At 36.0% G+C, this 18,525-nt stretch overlaps 1 protein-coding gene across 1 annotated transcript; it reads left to right on the plus strand.

Annotated features, from left to right (window-relative positions):
• The first annotated feature begins 10,274 nt into the window (after positions 1-10,274).
• On the plus strand, positions 10,275-18,167 carry KERA (keratocan). Its single transcript, XM_052668079.1, has 3 exons — positions 10,275-10,407; positions 11,685-12,577; positions 17,167-18,167. Exons 2-3 carry the CDS (start codon positions 11,689-11,691, stop codon positions 17,337-17,339), a joined length of 1,062 nt encoding a protein of 353 aa, XP_052524039.1. The 5' UTR covers positions 10,275-10,407; positions 11,685-11,688; the 3' UTR covers positions 17,340-18,167.
• The last annotated feature ends 358 nt before the right edge of the window (positions 18,168-18,525 follow it).

Below are 18,525 nucleotides of genomic sequence, written 5' to 3' on the forward strand. Positions count from 1 at the left end.
CTTTCAAGTTTCAATATGTTTATAAAGTTACAATTTTACCTACTCCACCCCACTTGCATTAGCCATTAAGTCCTCATCTTCTTGAGGCTGCATTATGAAACATTGTGAATTAATTTGTAAGCGCAGTCAAAAGAATAACAAAATCTCTCAGAAGCAGCAGGCAACAAGTAAAATGCAACCCTAGCTATTCAAGACAGAAAAATAGTAATGTACCTGGGAATGATTAGTCCAAATACTGTCAGCATCTCGGAACACGCACTAGAAAAAGTGCTAGTAACTGAGAGTCATAAATGACTTGCTTGCAAACACAGATCATCCCATGGGTGATATTTAGACTATTAAGCACTCAACCAGAAATTCTTGGAGTTTCCATAGTAAAAGCAGAAAGTATCATCTAAGAAAAAAAATCCAGACAGGATTTAGTTTTAGCTAGAGGTGAAGTACGTAGTATATGTTCTGTAATATCCATTAAAGATGTTTAGGAACATCCATAAAAGGGGTCAGGAGGTATCTTACAGGTAAACTGTCTTCTCCTTTCCAAGCTATCCCTCTTCCTCTCTGAATATACTGTACTCCTCAGACCAATAATTCATTGCAGTTTTCCACTGCCAAACAGTGGGACAGAATCAGGGCTGCACAGTGAATGGGCAAGATGGCAAAGCAAAAGTTGCAAAAGATAAATTCAGGCTGGAAATGTGAACAAATTCTTCACAATGACAGTGTGAAACCCTGTTACAAGTTGCCCAGGGAGGCTGTGGACCCTCCGTCTTTTGAGATTTTCAGAAAATGGGTGGGCACTGCCTTGAGGAACAGCTGTGGTTTTGAAGATGGCTTAACTTCTATAAGGAGGTTAAACTGAAGGACCTCCACTATTTCCCTTAAACTTATTAATAATTTATACTACTCCAGGAATACTGGTAAGTAATGGGGAAAAATATCAGTTTTAACCAGCTCAACAGTTGAAGAGTTTTGCATTAAATTCACATGGAAAATTTATTGTTTTGAGTTCCAGTCCATAATTCAGATTCCCTGGATACTCGCAAAATCGTAACTCAGCTAACATTTGGATATAGATTCCATAGGTAAAAACTGTGGAAACTCTCCTCTGATGCCCAGATGTCTGCAGCTGGCCTGTTCAAGTCTGCTCCCATTCTAACACGTGTGAACTACTCAGTGCCAGCAGTGAAGTCAGAGGCCTAACCCATCTAACCATCCCATGTGCAATAGCAGTGGTAAAGATGCTTAGATGTCTACACAAAATAGAGTCTGTACGAGGAGCTATTATCCCTATGAGCAGAGTGCTCATGAGAGACATCTTGGTTCCAACTTTTTTTGCAGATTTATTCATTAGATGAAAGACTCTCATTCTGCAAGAAAAGAACTTAATTAATAAGCTATACAAAATTCACGGATAAATACCTTCTAAAATTTTAGTACATACTGTGAGCAGTTAAAAATCAGTTGGCAAAGAGGAAAACAAGAAAAGCTGAAATTGTGCTTTAGGACACTCATCTTGAATGAAGGAAAGTGGCTGAGTAAATAATAATTTTATTATGCAAAGTACAACAGCCTAAAAAGAAAAAGCTGGGCACTCCTTACCACACAGTAGTCTGCAGAGTCAGAAATTAAGCTGTGCTTATAAGCAAGACATAAATTTTTTTTTGTCCATATCTCTACCTTGCTGTAACTAAAAAGTGTTTCTGAGATACAGGGATTTTCCTGATGAAAACAACTTCAACAAGTTCAGAGGTGAGGCTGAATCACTCAAGATTGTGCTCAATGAATCACATAAGCTCTTTGCCCTGAAGTCTTCAGTTCGCATTCTCTAAATTGCTATTAGTTAGATAGCATTTGTGGATCCTTAAGGTTCTACATATACAGAATCATGGAGCTGTTTATTTCCTCAAGGAAAACCATCCTCAGTGACATTTTGAACAAGTGTCTGAATTCATTACTAATAGCAGTCTAATAATACTTTCAAGTGTTCATGAAAAAAATAGCACACGATTTAAGAAGGTTTATGAATTCTGCCTATGCCTCCTGTCAGATTTTGTGATAAGGGTTTACTCAGAATAAGATTATTCTGATTAGCATGTAGGCCATGTTTTTAACATTGCAAATAGCTGTAGAATCTCAGCAGTGGAGATGTCAAAAAACAAACATTTTGTTCACAATCAGACTCTCTAAATCTTTCCCAAGAGACAGGTATGAATGTTGATGAGAGAAAGTAGTTAAGTCTGGGATACCAGTGAGAATGGAAGCACATTTTTCTTCTCATACATGTTCTTCTCAAACATAACCAGCTGCTTAGTAATATGGCATTTTCTAGATTTAAGTTTCTAGCATTCAACAGACATGCAAAAACTCACATATCTTATATCCCTTCAGGATATCCCTTGTGGACCTTCTTGATAGCTGCACCCTGGGGCATAGCTCATCGTGGTATAAGCTGCCTATAATAATGTATTTTTTTAATAGATGGTGTCTCGCTTCAATTTATAGGAGGGAGAGGAGGTTCTTTTATTATCTATATACCCGGCATGAGATTAAGAAGCAACGGTTCAAATGTTGGTCCAATCAGTTTATTACAAATCTTAATTAGGGAAATGGGGAAGGGGAGGACGGACACTATTATGAATTAGGATAATGGAGGAAGGGAAGGAGGGCGATAGGAAAGATAGAAAAGAAGAGGCAAGGCGTCTTTATAGGAAGCAAGAGGGACATAGTCACCACCATGGATCCAGCGAGGTTCGTAGTTCTGTCTTTGATCCTCAATAGTGGTGGGTTGTCAGGCATTGTTGTTCTGTTGACAACGACGAAGGACGACGACGCACACCGACCATGGTGATGATGGCTGTTTTTTCAATGCTTCAAAGTGGTTGAGTCAGCTGTTTTTGGAGTGACAGCTCAAATCCAAAGTGGTAGAGTCAGCTCTCCCTTGAGTGATAGCTCAAACCCAAGGTGGTTGAGTCAGTTCTCCTTGCGGTGGCAGCTTCTGGCTCTGGGATCTCAGCAGGAACCTCCTTTGTTCTTATCTTTCTGGCCTTGCCAGCAGATAAGAGGAAGCAGGGAGGCACCAACTTGCATCTTGCCTTCGCAGGATACAATGGTATCATCCCCCAGCCTTCCATTCTTAGCTGGAGCGGTTTGGACACAGGCCAGATCTTCCACCAGTGAACGCTCCTGAGCACTCTCTTCCTCTCTTCTACAGAGCAAGCAGCTCTGGGGGAAGGGGCTTGCAAATGTTCCATTGTCACACAGTTAGCACCCATCAGTTGCCTCCTTGACAAGTCACCCAGAGTCTTATCACAAGAAAAACCTCAGGAAGCAAGCTTTGAGCCAAAAAAAAAACAAAGAAGGATTCTCACAGATGGATAGGCTCCATGCTGTGACTGATGCACCAACACACAGAGAAAGACACTGCTATACTAGTTATTAGTGACTCAGAGAAGTTCTATGCCAGAAGTTGCAGCTCCTATTATCTTTACTATTGTCCATCTATCGGTTCTTGTATTGCTTAGCCAGCATGTAAAACAACTGAAGAGGTGATCAAATTATCTTGGAGCCGTTGGACATGCAAAGAAAACAGGCTGTTAGATTTAATTGTATGGACAGCTAAGTTGTGTAAAAGAACATTTTTGTGTCTTGCGGCATGAGGTAAAGTGTTCAGGACAGCAGTGCTGTCTGATCAACCTGACTAAAGGACACATTCCAGAAATTATAAAGACACTTTGAAATATACTGAATAGTGCCTGTAAAAATATCTAGATCTGCTGAAGATAATGCCTTTATTGAAACACGCATAAGACTGCAGACAGAAGTACTGTAAGTTTTTATAAATGTCATACCTTGTAAACCAAAAAAAATAATAAGCTGTCCACAAGATAAAGAAGGCCAAATGCTGTCTTTCAAAATTTGATTTTTTATTTTTTTCCCATGAACTTTTTGATATTTCATTGTGTATCTCTGCTATGCATCTTATTCTGTCAACACATTTGCAAGGTAGATAAACAAATGTTTCTTGAATTTCACATTTAGACTTAATGATTAGGACTATTTTACTGTCAAATAAATAAACATGAAAGCTTGTGAGTTCTCAAAAGAATATCAAACTTATGTCCAACATCACATTGATTTTGAGAAATATTTGTGATTCGAAGTATAAGAAAAGAGTTGTTTTTTGTTTAGGTAATAAAAGTCATCTCCTGCAGGATTTTTCAGGCCCACCCGAGACTCAGAAGATGAGAAGTGTGCTGTTCCTAATGAAATCCACAGCCTTGACACAAAGTGTATATTACCCTTATAGTGCAGAAAGGCACTAGGCATTTTGTTCTGGAATTCACAGCAGCTGCTGCGATTAAGTGGAGAATCACTTGATTCTCCCATAGAGGTAACTTTCTTAAAAAAAAAAAAAAAAAAAAAAAAAAAGAAGAAGTGGTGTTGTGCTGAAGTGCTTGTTGAGGAGACTTTAATCTACACTATAAAGGCATTGTTTCAACATGTTCTATATGAAAGGATAATTGGTGACTGAAGTATTCATGCTGAGTGAGACTGTAGCTTCAAGTCAGGACTCTGGAAGAAAACATGAGTACTTTGGAATTGCCAACTGTTGAAAATTATGTCTAACCAGACTATTAAAAAATCACATATTCTTCCTTCAGTATTTCCCAAAGAGTATCTGCATTAAAAATTAGACCAAAATATATTACAATTAATGGAAATTGAAGTACAGATTACATTTTCATATACTTATGCCATTTGGATTTTCTTTCAAAATACTAAAAAAGCACCTTATCCTTGAATTTCTCATCTGTCAGAATCACTATAGTAGAGTTTAGTAGAGTTTTATTATAAAAGGACTACAATATTTTTTTCATTAAGATGTGGGGGTACTGTTTTTTGAATGGCTTGCTATTTCTTTCAGAACACAGAGCTTTCTAGAAGTCTGAGCTTCTCAGAATTCATCACCTTACTATGGGAATCTAAAATGAAGAAGTGTTCAAATTATTTTACATTTCTTTAACAACAGAACTAACTAAAAGAACAAAAGAAACACTAATACTGTGCAGCCTGTTTTCGCTGTATTTATGTGACCTTCAAATATTTAATCTGATAATTTATTTTTCAAAACTGTAGATATAAATAATAGTCATTGAATGACTAATGCATGCTTTAATTTACCATTAGTTGCCTAGCAAATATTAATCATCTAAATAGTTACATGCAGGCCCAAGAACTCAATGTATATTTGTAATTTACAAATGCATAATTTGGATATTTAATTCAAGATACATTTAGCATATAGGGTTGCATATCTAACAATTTAAAAATCAAGTCTCTGATATTAACATAGAATATATTTGTTTCAGTGTTGAAATTGTTGAAAACTTGAAAACAAATTAAGGTAAGAGATGAACAGCTACATTTACATGACAGGTAAACTAAACCTAGCTAACCAAGGTAAAAACCAGATCTTGGCATCTTTTTGTGGAACCCTGTTGTGTCATCATGGTGAAGAGTTCAAAACAGAAAGAAAACAGACATCCAAATCATTCCTTAATGAAGCATGTTTGGAAGAGATCTGTTCTTTCCATAGAAATTGAATTCTTTTCCATAGTTACTTGGTTCTGAAATTTGCTGCTCTGCAAGGATGTCTTTAAGCTGAGCTATTCGGTTCTCACTGGAGGTTTCACAAGGGAGTTCCCTCATAACAGAACTTGTAGGTTGAGATAAAACTATTTACAAAGATAGCAAAAAGGAAGAGAATAATAGTTATAATAATATATATAGTAAGTAAAGCAAAAGAAATTGCTCACCACCCACTGACTGATGCCCAATTAGCCCCCTGGTGAGCAGAAGAGATAAAGATTGACTCCCATCTCCTTCAAAATTCCTTCTTCATGATATTATATGGTATGGAATATCCCTTTGGCCAGTTTAAATCAGCTGTCCTGATTCTGTTCCCCCCAGCTCCTTGGGCCCTTAGCTGAGAATGGCTTTGGCTCTGTACTATACTGCTTAGCGGCAACACATCGCTCTGTCACCATCATTGTTTTTCTCCTAGAACCAAACATAGCATTATAGTAGACACTCTGAAGAAAACAATTGGATCCCAGCTGAAACTAAGACACTATTTCAAGCAACAGAAACATATCAACAATACATGCCAATCTTCAGAAATGAAAGAGACAGGGGAACCCAAATAAATGTAAACATGTGGTTTAAGCAGGCTGCATGACAGTATGGAGCTGCTGAGTACATAGTGAAAACTGACTGAATTGAGTGTGGACTTTTTTTCTTCAGAATTTTGAAGCATCTCCATCTCTGTAGTCATCCTGAAGGGAATTTTAAAACATTTTACAGGTAAACTGATTGTCCTTTGGGGCATGGCATACAACATTTTAGTAAAGCAGTAATGAAATTAGGCATACTGGATGACAGTCTTTGTTAAATGAAGAAATCCACAGGGTGAATTAGATATACTTGCAGTATATTCTTGGCTTTGCTGGTAATGATCTACACACATGCCTGATGTTTAACAGACCTTGCTTCATACTAAATCTGAGACATATGGCAGCCATTATTTAAAGAAAGCAATGCATTTCTTCCCTGTCAGCAGTGTCAGTACTGAAGCAGAGCAACTGCTCTTACAGAAGTCTCAGTTATCCTTATCTCCTGCCTGTAAGTCTTGATAGTCTCTGTTTTTTAGCCCTTCTAGTCTTTGTCAAGCACATGAGTTGTTCCTATTCCCAAACATATCCACTACTCTGCTCAAGAAGATGTTACTACTCTTTGCAGTTACTGGTGCTCCTCACCCTTTTTTTTTTCTTTTTTTTCTGACAGTCATTAACAATGTGAATTGCCAGGATAAATACGGAACAAAAATCTTATAATTATTTCAGACATACTCCTTAAACTGTAATAATCTCAACAATTTATTTTTAAAAGACCTACAGAATCCACAGAATGACTATTCATGGGATTTTTGTTGTAATTATATTTGCATTTCCTTTTATTATCATGCAAACATGATCTTGAAGATTGTTTATCATCTCAGGGACATTTTGTGCTTCACTGATTTTTTGACTGCCCAGCTTCACAGCTTAAGAATGACTCTTGTTGAAAGTAAGGCCTTGGAAAGTGTCTCAGGTTGGATCCTCAAAATGTAAAATCTCCCAAACCATTAGTCATTTTTTAAAATCTTGGCCATGATCTTTTATTAGCCTGTAAAAATTTATCACCATATATTGCACCCTTTAAATAATTAATAGCAACTCCAGATGATGGAGAATCATGCAAAACAAATGTATGAAGGAGAATTTGTGGGCAGTCTTGATGGTTTCTTGGAAGGTAGGCCTTTCTGTGATATCTGTTTGGGCACCCAATCATGTGTTCCCAAAGCACTCTTTCCAAAATGTTTAAATGCATGTGAGAATGCATATTACAGTCAACATAGGCTTTCTCTCCTAATTTTGAGGACTTTTCTCTCCATTTTTTTTTTCTGCTGTTTGTATTAAAAAAAAAATAAAAAAATAAAAAAATAAAAAATCTTGTTAAAAAATTCTTGAAAATAAACTTGCTGTTTTTTTTTCTCCTGGTGAATCACAGAATGGTTTGGATTGGAAGGGACCCTTATGATCATCTAGTTCCAACCCCCCTGCTATAGGCAGGGACACCTCCCTCTAGACCAGGATGCTCAAGGCCCCATCCAGCCTGGCCTTGAATGCTCACAGGGAGGGGGCATTCTGAGCCTCACTGGGCAACCTGTTCCAGTGTCTCACCACCGTGACAGTAAAGATTTTCTTCCTAATATCCAGTCTAAATCTGCTCTCTTTCAGTTTAAAACCATTTCCCCTTGTCCTATGACTACATGCCCTTATAAAAAGTCCCCCCAACCCCCCCCACCCCCCAGCTTTTCTGAAGGCCCCCTTCAGGTATCGGAAGGCTGCTATAACATCCCCCTGGCGCATTCTCTTCTCCAGGCAGAAGAGCCCCAGCTCTCTCAGCCTCTCCCTGTAGGGGAGGTGCTCCAGCCCTCTGATCAACTTCAAGCGAGTACAGGTCCTCCTCTGTACTCGCTTGAACAGCACATTGAAATACCTGGTCTCCAAATCCTCAGAGGTCACATCATGACATGTTTCTCCTTTGCCAAATAGCAGTTTACCCAAACAGCTCCACTGTCTGTCAAGGTAAGCTACAAGTCCCTCTGCCTAGGACTTCTGTGATAGCATCATAAACATCTGTACATGATCAGCAGGTTAAAGGAAAAATTCAGACCCTCCTGAAGCATAAGAATAATGAATCTTTCTTGTTAAATGTGCAACATCTGGCAGCTTGCAGTGGAGTGTCACAACAGATATCTGCCCCCATTACTCACTGTTTTAAACTTTTCATTTCAATGTTTGTGAAGGTCTTGACTCATTCCTTAATGGTGAACAAATCTCAAAAACTCTGTATCCATTCTATATTCACTTCATGAAGATTTAACACAAATGCAAACCAGATTTACGCGGTGCTGGCTGGCTTTGACAAGAATCACAGATATACTTTTCATCGTCCAGCCTCCTTAAATCAATTGTAACTGAACTCACAACTATTTTAACATTCATAATGTGGTGCTTTTCACCTCTACCCATCTCCCTTCCATGGAGTTCAGCTGACCAGCTCTCTGGTCACTAGCATGTAGCACGACGACTGCTGCAGGAGGAAACATTCTAAGGCCTAGTTCTTTAAAATGGCAGTCATAATGAGAAGGTTAGTATGGCACATTTAATTTTTTGCTTATAAGTAGTATATCTGCTTAAAGCTAGAACTTTTATTTTTAGGCATAGGTGTAAATGTAAGAGATGGTGAAGAGTCTGGAGTTCTAATGGAGTGAAACACTTAAGCACTTGTTTCATTTTTAAGCCCGTACTTAGGCTACATCAAAATAGTGGGTAATAAGGATGTATTTTTTTCCCTAAACAAAAGCAAGCTAGTACAAATACGTACTTGTCAACAAAAGTTTAGAATGTTACAGGCATGTTAACATTAGCCTTACTGAAATCAGTGGAAGCTGAAAATGTACTTAAGGGTTGATTTCCTTTTATTTATTTATTTATGTCATTTTTGCAAAATAAAAGAATGAGGATTAAAATGAAGATTAGGTTACTAGATATTTCTAAAACCTCTTTTTTGACATTCTGAATTTGGGAATCAAAGTATGAAGTATTACGAAATAAGTTATTGGAGATTTTGTTACTAAAAAAAATTAGATTGAACTGAATTAAGTCTATTATATGTTTTATGACGAACATAAACTCATAAAAGCTTTGAGGATGTATTTTACATTTGTAGCATTTTCATTAACTTTTCTTTTAAAATACTTATGCTCTGGCTTTGAGCCTGGCTAGTTTTTCTGATATTTATCTGTTACTTTTTGTACCAGAAAAGAAAACAAAAATCTCCCCAAAGTATTTAATGTGAGAAATATGCATCTATGCTTTAGAAAGTGATTTGGCTGGAAAGAGTTTACTTTAGATCAGTGATAAAACAAGATAATTAATTGGTGCTTACATAATTAAAAACAGACCTCACTGCAGGAGGCACTGTGGAATATGATATCTCAGTAGAAATATATTCAAAAATGTCTCAGAAGAAAAAAAAAAAGGCATGTTTTAATCCTTAAAAAAATGAAAATATATGTTATTAAAAAATTCTTAGCAAATGCTTTTGCTATTTTCTTCCCCTAATCAAGAATTACATCTTTAAATGGCAAGGCAGCATCTGCATTTAATCAAAATCAAATAAAAGATTTCCGTAGGAACAGATGGCACTGTTTTTAATGCTTTGTGGCCAGTTCAGGTATTATGAGAATGAATTATGATGTAAGCAAGCTTTGTGTGTAAAGTATAATTTGACAGAAGTATTGAATAAAGGAACACTTTGTGTTACCTGTTTCATCTAGACCAGATCATCTCATCTGCTAAAATGTAAGAATCAAATGCCTTAAGCTCTGCGGCTGCTTGATGTTAAAGTCAGGATTTCCTGCCTTTTCTTGTCTAGGTGCTGTGGTGCCTTAGCTATTTTAGGGGTTAAAAGCTGTAGTCACTGATGCGTATATATTAGGCTGTATTCATAGAACACGGCTTGTAGCCTGACTCAAGCTATTACAGCCTAACAGCAGTGACCAATAGAAAGGGGAGATCCAAGAAAGCTGAGGTAAGCCCAAAATCTGAAGCAACCTCAAATTAGGAACAATAGCTAATAAGGTGTGTATGGTAATACATCTGGGAATGTTAGCACATAATTCAAGTTTTATATGCTATTAATTCTTAGGACAGGAAGCAAACACAGTGGTTAGCAGCCAAAGGCTGTAACAGTGATTTCTAACTGGCTGCAGACAGCTTCAGAAACTTGACTTACAAGGTAAACTACTTTATATTTATTTTAAAAATATTATTTTTATTATGATATCATATTATTATGAATATTTACAGAGTGAGAAGGTACCATTTCACTATGTAAATTAAATATGTTATGCTTTAGAAATATTTTATTTGCCCTGTTTTGGAATAATTCCAAATAGCAGATTCTGAGACTAGAAGATCTGTAGAATATTGCACTTGTTACTGATAATAACAAAATTGAAAACTATTAACTGGCTGCATATGATATGCTGCAATTAGCTGAGCTGTTAATCTTAATGTTGCACTAGACATACGAAATAATTCTCTCTTTACTTAAACATTCTTTTTCTTCCAGAACCAATCTCTATATTTTGACCAGAAATCTCAGCCCTCTCTTGCTCCTGCATTTCAAAAAGCAAACTAGATAATAGAGTTTGTGAAGCACTGTTTTTGTGCTACATAAATATGTCCTGTTGGAGCAAATGATCATTGATGATCTTGTTCATTGTTTAATGGTGAAAAGGATTAGCAAAGCAAGTAATTAAGTAGGTGAAAAAGTTACAAAATGCAAGAGTGTACACAAGATAATTCAGTTAGCACTTGCCTTTTTTTTTGTAATTTAGATCAGGCATTTGTTTTGCTTCTTTGCTTTAGAGAAGAAAGTTCATAACTTTGAATTTGAAAAAGAAAGGGAGGAAGGGAAATGGAATACTCAAACATATTCCCTCCAAGCTTTTTAAGAACATGCCCAACAAACAGCTGTTAAAACATTCTTTGATCTTTCACTTTTAAGTGATGAAAAAAGATCTGGAAAATCTAATCCAGATGCCATTATAATTTAGAAGAGAGGTAAACCAGAAAAGATCATATGATTAATTTAAAAGGGAGTAACACAGACTACAAAGGTATTAATATCATCACAGTATTGATAGCATTATTGAAGATGATAAGTTACATAAACTAGCTTACACAGAAAGCTCTGTGCAGGAGATTCTAAAATAAATACATTTATAAGAAGGACTGATTTAATGTCAGAGACACGCTCCATTCTTTCACATCTTTGAAATGATCCCTGCATGAACATCAGTTAAATTTGTAGCCATTGTGAAAACTAAGTTAAATCAGGAAAATATTCAACATATAATGCTGAACTGTCTATACTTCATATTACTATTTAGGAAATGCCATAGGTGACAAAATTTGGCTGTTTATAAAGGAAATATTATTTGCAATGTAATTTGGTATGCTGCTAGAGAGTTCTCTTGAGACAACTAATTGTTTTTTTCCCCTTCTAAGGCAAATGATGACTCTAAAAGTCTGTCCAAGTCTTTTGCTATTATTCATAGTCCATTCTGTGTGGACTCGAACTGTGAGACAAGTTTATAGTGAACTGGATCCTGAGCATTGGTCTCACTACACTTTTGAGTGCCCACAAGAGTGTTTTTGTCCTCCTAGCTTCCCCAATGCATTATACTGTGATAACAAGGGACTTAAAGAAATACCTGCAATCCCAGCAAGAATTTGGTACCTCTATCTTCAAAACAACCTGATTGAAACAATTTCAGAGAAGCCTTTTGTTAACGCCACTCATTTGAGATGGATAAATCTGAACAAGAATAAAATTACCAACAGTGGAATTGAGAGTGGTGTGCTCAGCAAGCTGAAAAGGCTTTTGTACTTATTCCTTGAAGACAATGAGTTGGAAGAGGTGCCAGCTCCATTACCTGTGGGCTTGGAACAGCTAAGGCTGGCTAGAAACAAAATCTCCAGAATCCCAGAAGGAGTCTTCAGCAATTTGGAAAATCTCACTATGTTAGATCTGCACCAAAATAATTTGTTGGACAGCGCTCTTCAAAGTGACACCTTCCAAGGACTCAACAGTCTTATGCAACTCAACATAGCGAAAAATTCCCTCAAAAAGATGCCTTTAAGCATTCCAGCTAACACACTGCAGCTGTTTTTAGACAACAACTCCATTGAAGTTATCCCAGAAAACTACTTCAGTGCAATACCCAAAGTGACTTTCCTTAGGCTGAACTACAATAAATTATCTGATGATGGCATTCCCCCAAATGGGTTTAATGTTTCATCTATTCTAGACCTACAGCTGTCTCATAACCAGCTCACTAAAATTCCACCAATCAATGCTCATCTCGAGCACCTTCACCTTGATCACAACAGAATCAAAAGTAAGTGTGTATCATCAGCGATATCACCAAGAAGTAATTCTTTTAAAATGGCTGCTTAACTTCAGAAAGTACTTGTTGAAAGCAGAGATTAAAAATGTGCAATGGGTTATAGGGAAATAAGCAAAAGGACCTCCCAGAGGCCAATTTTCAATTCTGTTCTAACTATGACAAACAAATATGTGTATTTGAGTAATACCAACTTTTGAAAAATGTTCACTGGGATACAGAAGAAAAATTCCTTGTAAGCAGATCAGAAGTAGGAGGTTTAAGGATTTTTTTCCATTTGAATTTTGATATATACACACCAGTGACCATTTTGTGAGAGAAAATTAAGTTTTCACGCAAATATGATGAGAGTAAACGAGCAAGAAACAACAATAAAAAAATGAGGGTAATAGTTTGGGATGTTCAATGCACATCTGCATAACTGTCATATTTCCAAGTTTTGTGAGAACATTAGAGTAACAGAATCGCTATATTTTCAGCTGGTTTGAGAATCTCTTTGTCCACCTGAATTATCTATAGGGACTCTTAAAACAGAATAAAGTGTAGGCTGTAGTCAACACAGTCTATTTTGAATATAACTAAAGTGTGGCTATTGAATGTTTCAGTTCTGAATATCCTCCCCATATTTCCTTTGTGTGTGTGTGTGTGTGTGTGTGTGAATAAAATGCTGACTTCCAGATTTTAGTCTTCCTTGATGAACAGTCTTTTAACTGACTTTACAGAAGCTTTGTCCCACTAAGGTTTACCTCTTCAAACATCATCATATAAATGAAACAAGGTTTTATTCCTAAGGCAGTAGAAGCTTCTCAAATCCTAACTCTGCTTCTAACAACGTTTCCAGCATCTAGGTACACCAGGAATGTTCTGGTAAGGTATACCAGGTAGAGTATCTGCATACAAGTCCTGCATATCATAAATATTTCTGATTACTAATCTGCAGCTGCCTTTTGCTAGCCAGTACCGTAAGCTGTTTCATGCCAGAGGACAAAATCAAAGTGGTCGCTTTCTAATTATCACTGCCAGGTCTCCACATTTGTCTTCTTGTCATGATTTAATTGAACAAATTGTTTTCTATGTCGTGTTACTAAAGGTAACAATTTGGCTTCTGTATGAAAGATGAAAGAAAGACATATCAAAGGAGGATAGCTTCTAATCATTTAATTAATTCTGGATTTTGGAAATCAAATGCATGAAAATGGATAAATACAGAAGAATTTTGTGCAACTGGAACCTTTTTAAGCGGTCTGCAAGAAGCCTAACAGTTAATTAGAGTTAATGCTAATGGCATATGCTGCTAGAACATATTTCTGTGCCCTCTGGTTATAAAGGGATTTATTTTAATTGCCTCACTTCAGGGCCTTAGGTGTAGACTTTATCTCCTGTCACTTTAAGTGGACAGTGAACTGAAATCATTGGAATGTAACTTGCCCAGTTAAGATGTGTTTCGTGTTTAGGTAGCAAAGAAGCATTTGTGCAGCTGCCAGATTATTTTCCTTTCTTAAGTTTTAAAGTAAGTTTAAACCATAAAAAGTAACCTATCTAGTATCCGTAAACTGAAGTCTCATTTTCCAATGACACATGAATATCCATGAGTCTAAGTCACAATGATTTTCCACAAGATTTATATTTCTAAATGTCTTTACCACTTTTCAAATTGAACATCCATTACTTAAGCTCTTTGAAATTTTTCTCTCAATAATTTTTTTCCAATGAAGTTTTATTCTTAGCGGCCATGTAAAAAGTAGTCAAACACATATATTAAAAAACTAATATATTAAATGAAATACTGGTATTATCTAAGTTGTATTACCACAGGAGTGTAATTGTTCAAGAGGTACTATAATGAACATAGGCACCATTGCACAATGCTTTGATGGGTATTTTACTGCATGCAAGGAATTTAATTCCGTCAGGCAGGATAATTAAGTTGTGTCATTGGTCTGCAGATTGTTCTTAAGCACAAGAAGACAATGGTCTGTCATTATTTCAATGTAACAAATATAAAGAACTTGAAAGAAAAGTAATTGTGAAAGCTTGGACCTGATTTTTCCATAAAAAATCCATCTGAAAATTTACTTATGCATGCTTAGTGTGACCTCTTCTACAACATTAACTCTCAGATCGTCCTGCATAGTTGCTAGTAGCTATTTTCTTTCCTCTGGTTGTTCATAGTTACACTGTTGGCACCGCAAGAGTTCAGACACAAAAATTTGTTTGCTAATATTGTTTGTCCACTTTTTATTGCACTGAAGCCCAGTGAAACCAGTGGTAATCTGGTCTTGATGAAACCAAGATTTTGTTGTGTCCCTTCACCAAGAATCCCACTGCACTACAGAATACAATAGCACACAACATTTGGAAGCGAAATCAACATAAAACAAAAACCAATCATGGCTACAGCAGATAAGCATCACTCCTGTTTCATCATTAAATTATAACTACTTGCATATTTATTTATGAGGTACAAATGCAAGTCTGTGAGATGTCAAATCATGGGATAGAGAGTGTTAGAGGAAGAGAAAAGAGGTGAACGCATGAAATGACAACGTAGAGAATGAACAATGGTAAGCAGATGGCATTACAATGTTATCAAAGGAGTGATAAAAGGGAGCAAATATTAAGTTTCCCTGGGGGAATGTAAGAAGGCTGAGCTAGCTCCTTTGAGATAATACTGTTCCATGCAAAGAAAATGGGAGAACTCCTTGGGCCAAGTAGCAATGCCAATGTCTCAAAATTCATTTTAGGATATTTGGAAGAAAATGGTCTATGTTCTAGATCCTGTCTAATTGTCAGACTCCTGAGATATCACTGTTACTGGCTTTCTTGGTGAAAGAGCCCAGAAAAATACAGATAGCTGCTGTTAATTAATACAAAAAGAGGAAAGGGAGTCCAACTATTTGAGCATAGTAGGTGCTGCTAGATGCTGTAATAGCAGAACAGCCACACACTCCCACTCCTATATGTCCTAATACACCCATCTTCTATATAAACTCACTTTCTAAACATTAAGATGTTATAAATTTATACTGGAAAAAGAAGCAGGATCTTTTGTAGCTCTTCAGCAGATGTAGAGTATTAGCCAGTAATGAGGAACTCTTCAGTTTTCTCCAATAGCAGCTCCAGAGTCTCAGTGTAAATATTATGCTACTTGTCAATAATACTGACCACAGATGAATTTGTCTTATTTAAAATAACCATCCAAGATTTTAGTATGTACTTTAAATTAGTCATTTAGTCCTCCACAATTCCAGAGGGAAATTCATCCTATCTTTAGGAGACACTAATCAACTTTTCTATGCGTCCAGTTCTTTCCAGAGTTTGTAAATGGAACTAAATGGTTTGCTTAGACTGACACTATGAATCAGTTCCTTTGAGGAAACAATACTAATGTAACTTGATTGCCCTGTCCCTCCTTTTGCTGGCAAAATTCAACAACAGACCTATGAACCCAGGATTGAAAGAGATAAAGGCTTTTACTCCTCTGATAATTTGGGTAGGATTTACTATTTATATGATAACAAAACCACTTTATACCACATATCATTAAGAAATCAATTTATAGATGGTTTTCTCATATTAAGCCTGGAATAATTAGCCTAGTGAACACGATTCCACTGTGATATTTCCTAGATCAGAGAACACAGAATTTTAGAATTCATTTGAAGCCATCTTGTCTTCTAAGGACAGCAGTGCTCTTTGGCTCTTTGAAGTGCATTGTGACCTGAAAAGACAAATATTGCCTGCTATACAGTATTGATTCATTTGCAAAACTTTTTATAATTGCTTCCATAATTGCTTCCATAAATGCTTCCATAACCTTATTCTTAAACTTCCTGTTTCATATCTTCACACAAGAAAATAAATTGTACTTTGTTTCTTCCAATGCTATCAAATGTCTTACAAGAATATTTAATGCATTAATCAAATTTCACAACATATGCAAAGAGATTTTCTTAGAATATTTCTGATAGACTAGCTAGATGTATATATCCAGTCTCCATGACAAAGTCTTTCAAGACATTGCCCACATCTGGGCAGTATTAGAAATACTACTTTTCTCTTTGAAAAAAAACCAAGAATCATGTTTTTTTTGTTGTTCTTGTTGTGGTTGTTCTGTCATAACTTCAAATGAATTTGGAGGCTGTAATCAGAAGATATGTGCATATTATTGCATATCTCTGAAGAAAGATCTTCAAAATTCCTCAGCATTAGCTTTGTTCTGCCTCCTGACTCTGACTCTGTGAAGTCAGAGTTATGTCTCAAAATATACTTACTGGTGCAATTGTCTAAGCTAGTTGGTTTTGTCTCTGTCCAAGATGAGATTATACGTCTAGCACACTTTGTTCACAATTATAGCGTATAGCATATAGTTAAATATGTGATTCACTGCTCTAAATTACATTATCTCAATGTACATTTCTACATTAACAAATGTAGATTTGTTAATTTGGTGTTATTTCAACAAGAGAAAGTGACTCCCACAAAAACATTGGTGCAAGGTTGTATTCTTTTTCTAAGGACATTTTAGTTTTCAAGAACCCTCCCCCTGGAAATTCACTAACATGTGTGATCTACATTTTCAGGTGTCAATGGTACTCAGATATGCCCAGTCTCAATTGCTGTAGCAGAAGACTATGGTCTTTATGGTAACATCCCCCGCCTTCGTTATCTTCGCTTGGATGGAAATGAAATTCAGCCTCCAATTCCTTTGGACATCATGATCTGTTTCCAGCTACTTCAGGCTGTTGTCATATAAACATGATGCTATTTTATATAAACATAATGCATAATGCACTCTTGTGCTGTGAGAATGCTAAGATACAAGTTTTGCTGGAATGAAACTTGTTTAACTCAGAAATGAAGAACAGATTTATTTTGACTCTACTTCATTCTTTGCTTGCATCTTTTCTGCAGCTGAAAAGATTGTTCTTCTTTTAGAAGAGATTTTGAATCTACATAAAACATTCTTAACACTTGACCTAAGAATTCCTAATGCAAATATGTAGAAAATTGTCAGTTGTAATTTCCCAAATATTCCAAAGCAAATTCTTATTTACTCTATCTTGTCAAATTCTACAATGTTTATCCTATTTATATCACTGGTTTAGACAAGTTATATTACCATGTATTTGTTACCTAGTAACTAGCATAAAGAATTTAGGTGCACTCAGCTAAATACTTGTTAGAGAAATCACATGTAACATGAATACTAGTTTATCAGAACTGTCACTGTCTTTTTTAACTGCCTAACAGTTATCAGCCATTTCATGTGCAAATAACTCATAAATTGTCGTCCTGACTGATAATGATATTTTTAAGGCATGAAATATGTGAGACTCAGGATCCAAAGCATCATACTGAGTATTTATTACTTGATAGACTCAATCAATGTAAGATTTCAAAATTGAAGCTGGACAAGGCATACAGGATAAAATCTTGCTCTATCAAAGTGCCAATTTTCTGCTGTTTCATTCTTCAGTATTGCATTTCTAATTTTGACACCATTTCTTCCTTCATGGCCATTGAGTATTTGGTTCATATTTTGTTTCTATAGAGACAAAACCAAGAAAAGCAATGATGATCTATTTCATTGATGATCAGTTGAAGTAAATACAACAAACTCTGGGCAGTGTTTAGCTATCTGCTGACTCATATAAATACACATAACTCTGGACTTTAGACATGTCCAGTTATTTAGATTTCAGTAGCTAAAAAACAGCATATTAGCAGGCATCTTTATACAAAATCTGGTTGAGTGTGATTTTTTTTGTTGTTTGGTTGTTTCTTTTTGTTTCGTTTAGTAAAATAATACTGGGATTTCAGTACAAAACTCAAATATTTGAGTCAACTATTCACTCTATTCACTGTTAATTTTTCTTATTTCTGATAGCCAGCATAACAGACATCAGTCATATTATTTTATTTTTCTTGTATTTGTAGAT

Source organism: Tympanuchus pallidicinctus, unplaced genomic scaffold (genome assembly GCF_026119805.1).
Source record: "Tympanuchus pallidicinctus isolate F22 unplaced genomic scaffold, pur_lepc_1.0 scaffold8, whole genome shotgun sequence".
NCBI classification, from domain to species: domain Eukaryota; kingdom Metazoa; phylum Chordata; class Aves; order Galliformes; family Phasianidae; genus Tympanuchus; species Tympanuchus pallidicinctus.

Excerpts from the sequence above, each read along its gene's own strand:
- KERA (XM_052668079.1), top strand. The coding sequence starts at position 11,689 with ATGATGACTCTAAAAGTCTGTCCAAGTCTTTTGCTATTATTCATAGTC. Across the intron at positions 12,578-17,166 it reads TGATCACAACAGAATCAAAA|GTGTCAATGGTACTCAGATA; the intron begins GTAAGTGTGTAT and ends CTACATTTTCAG.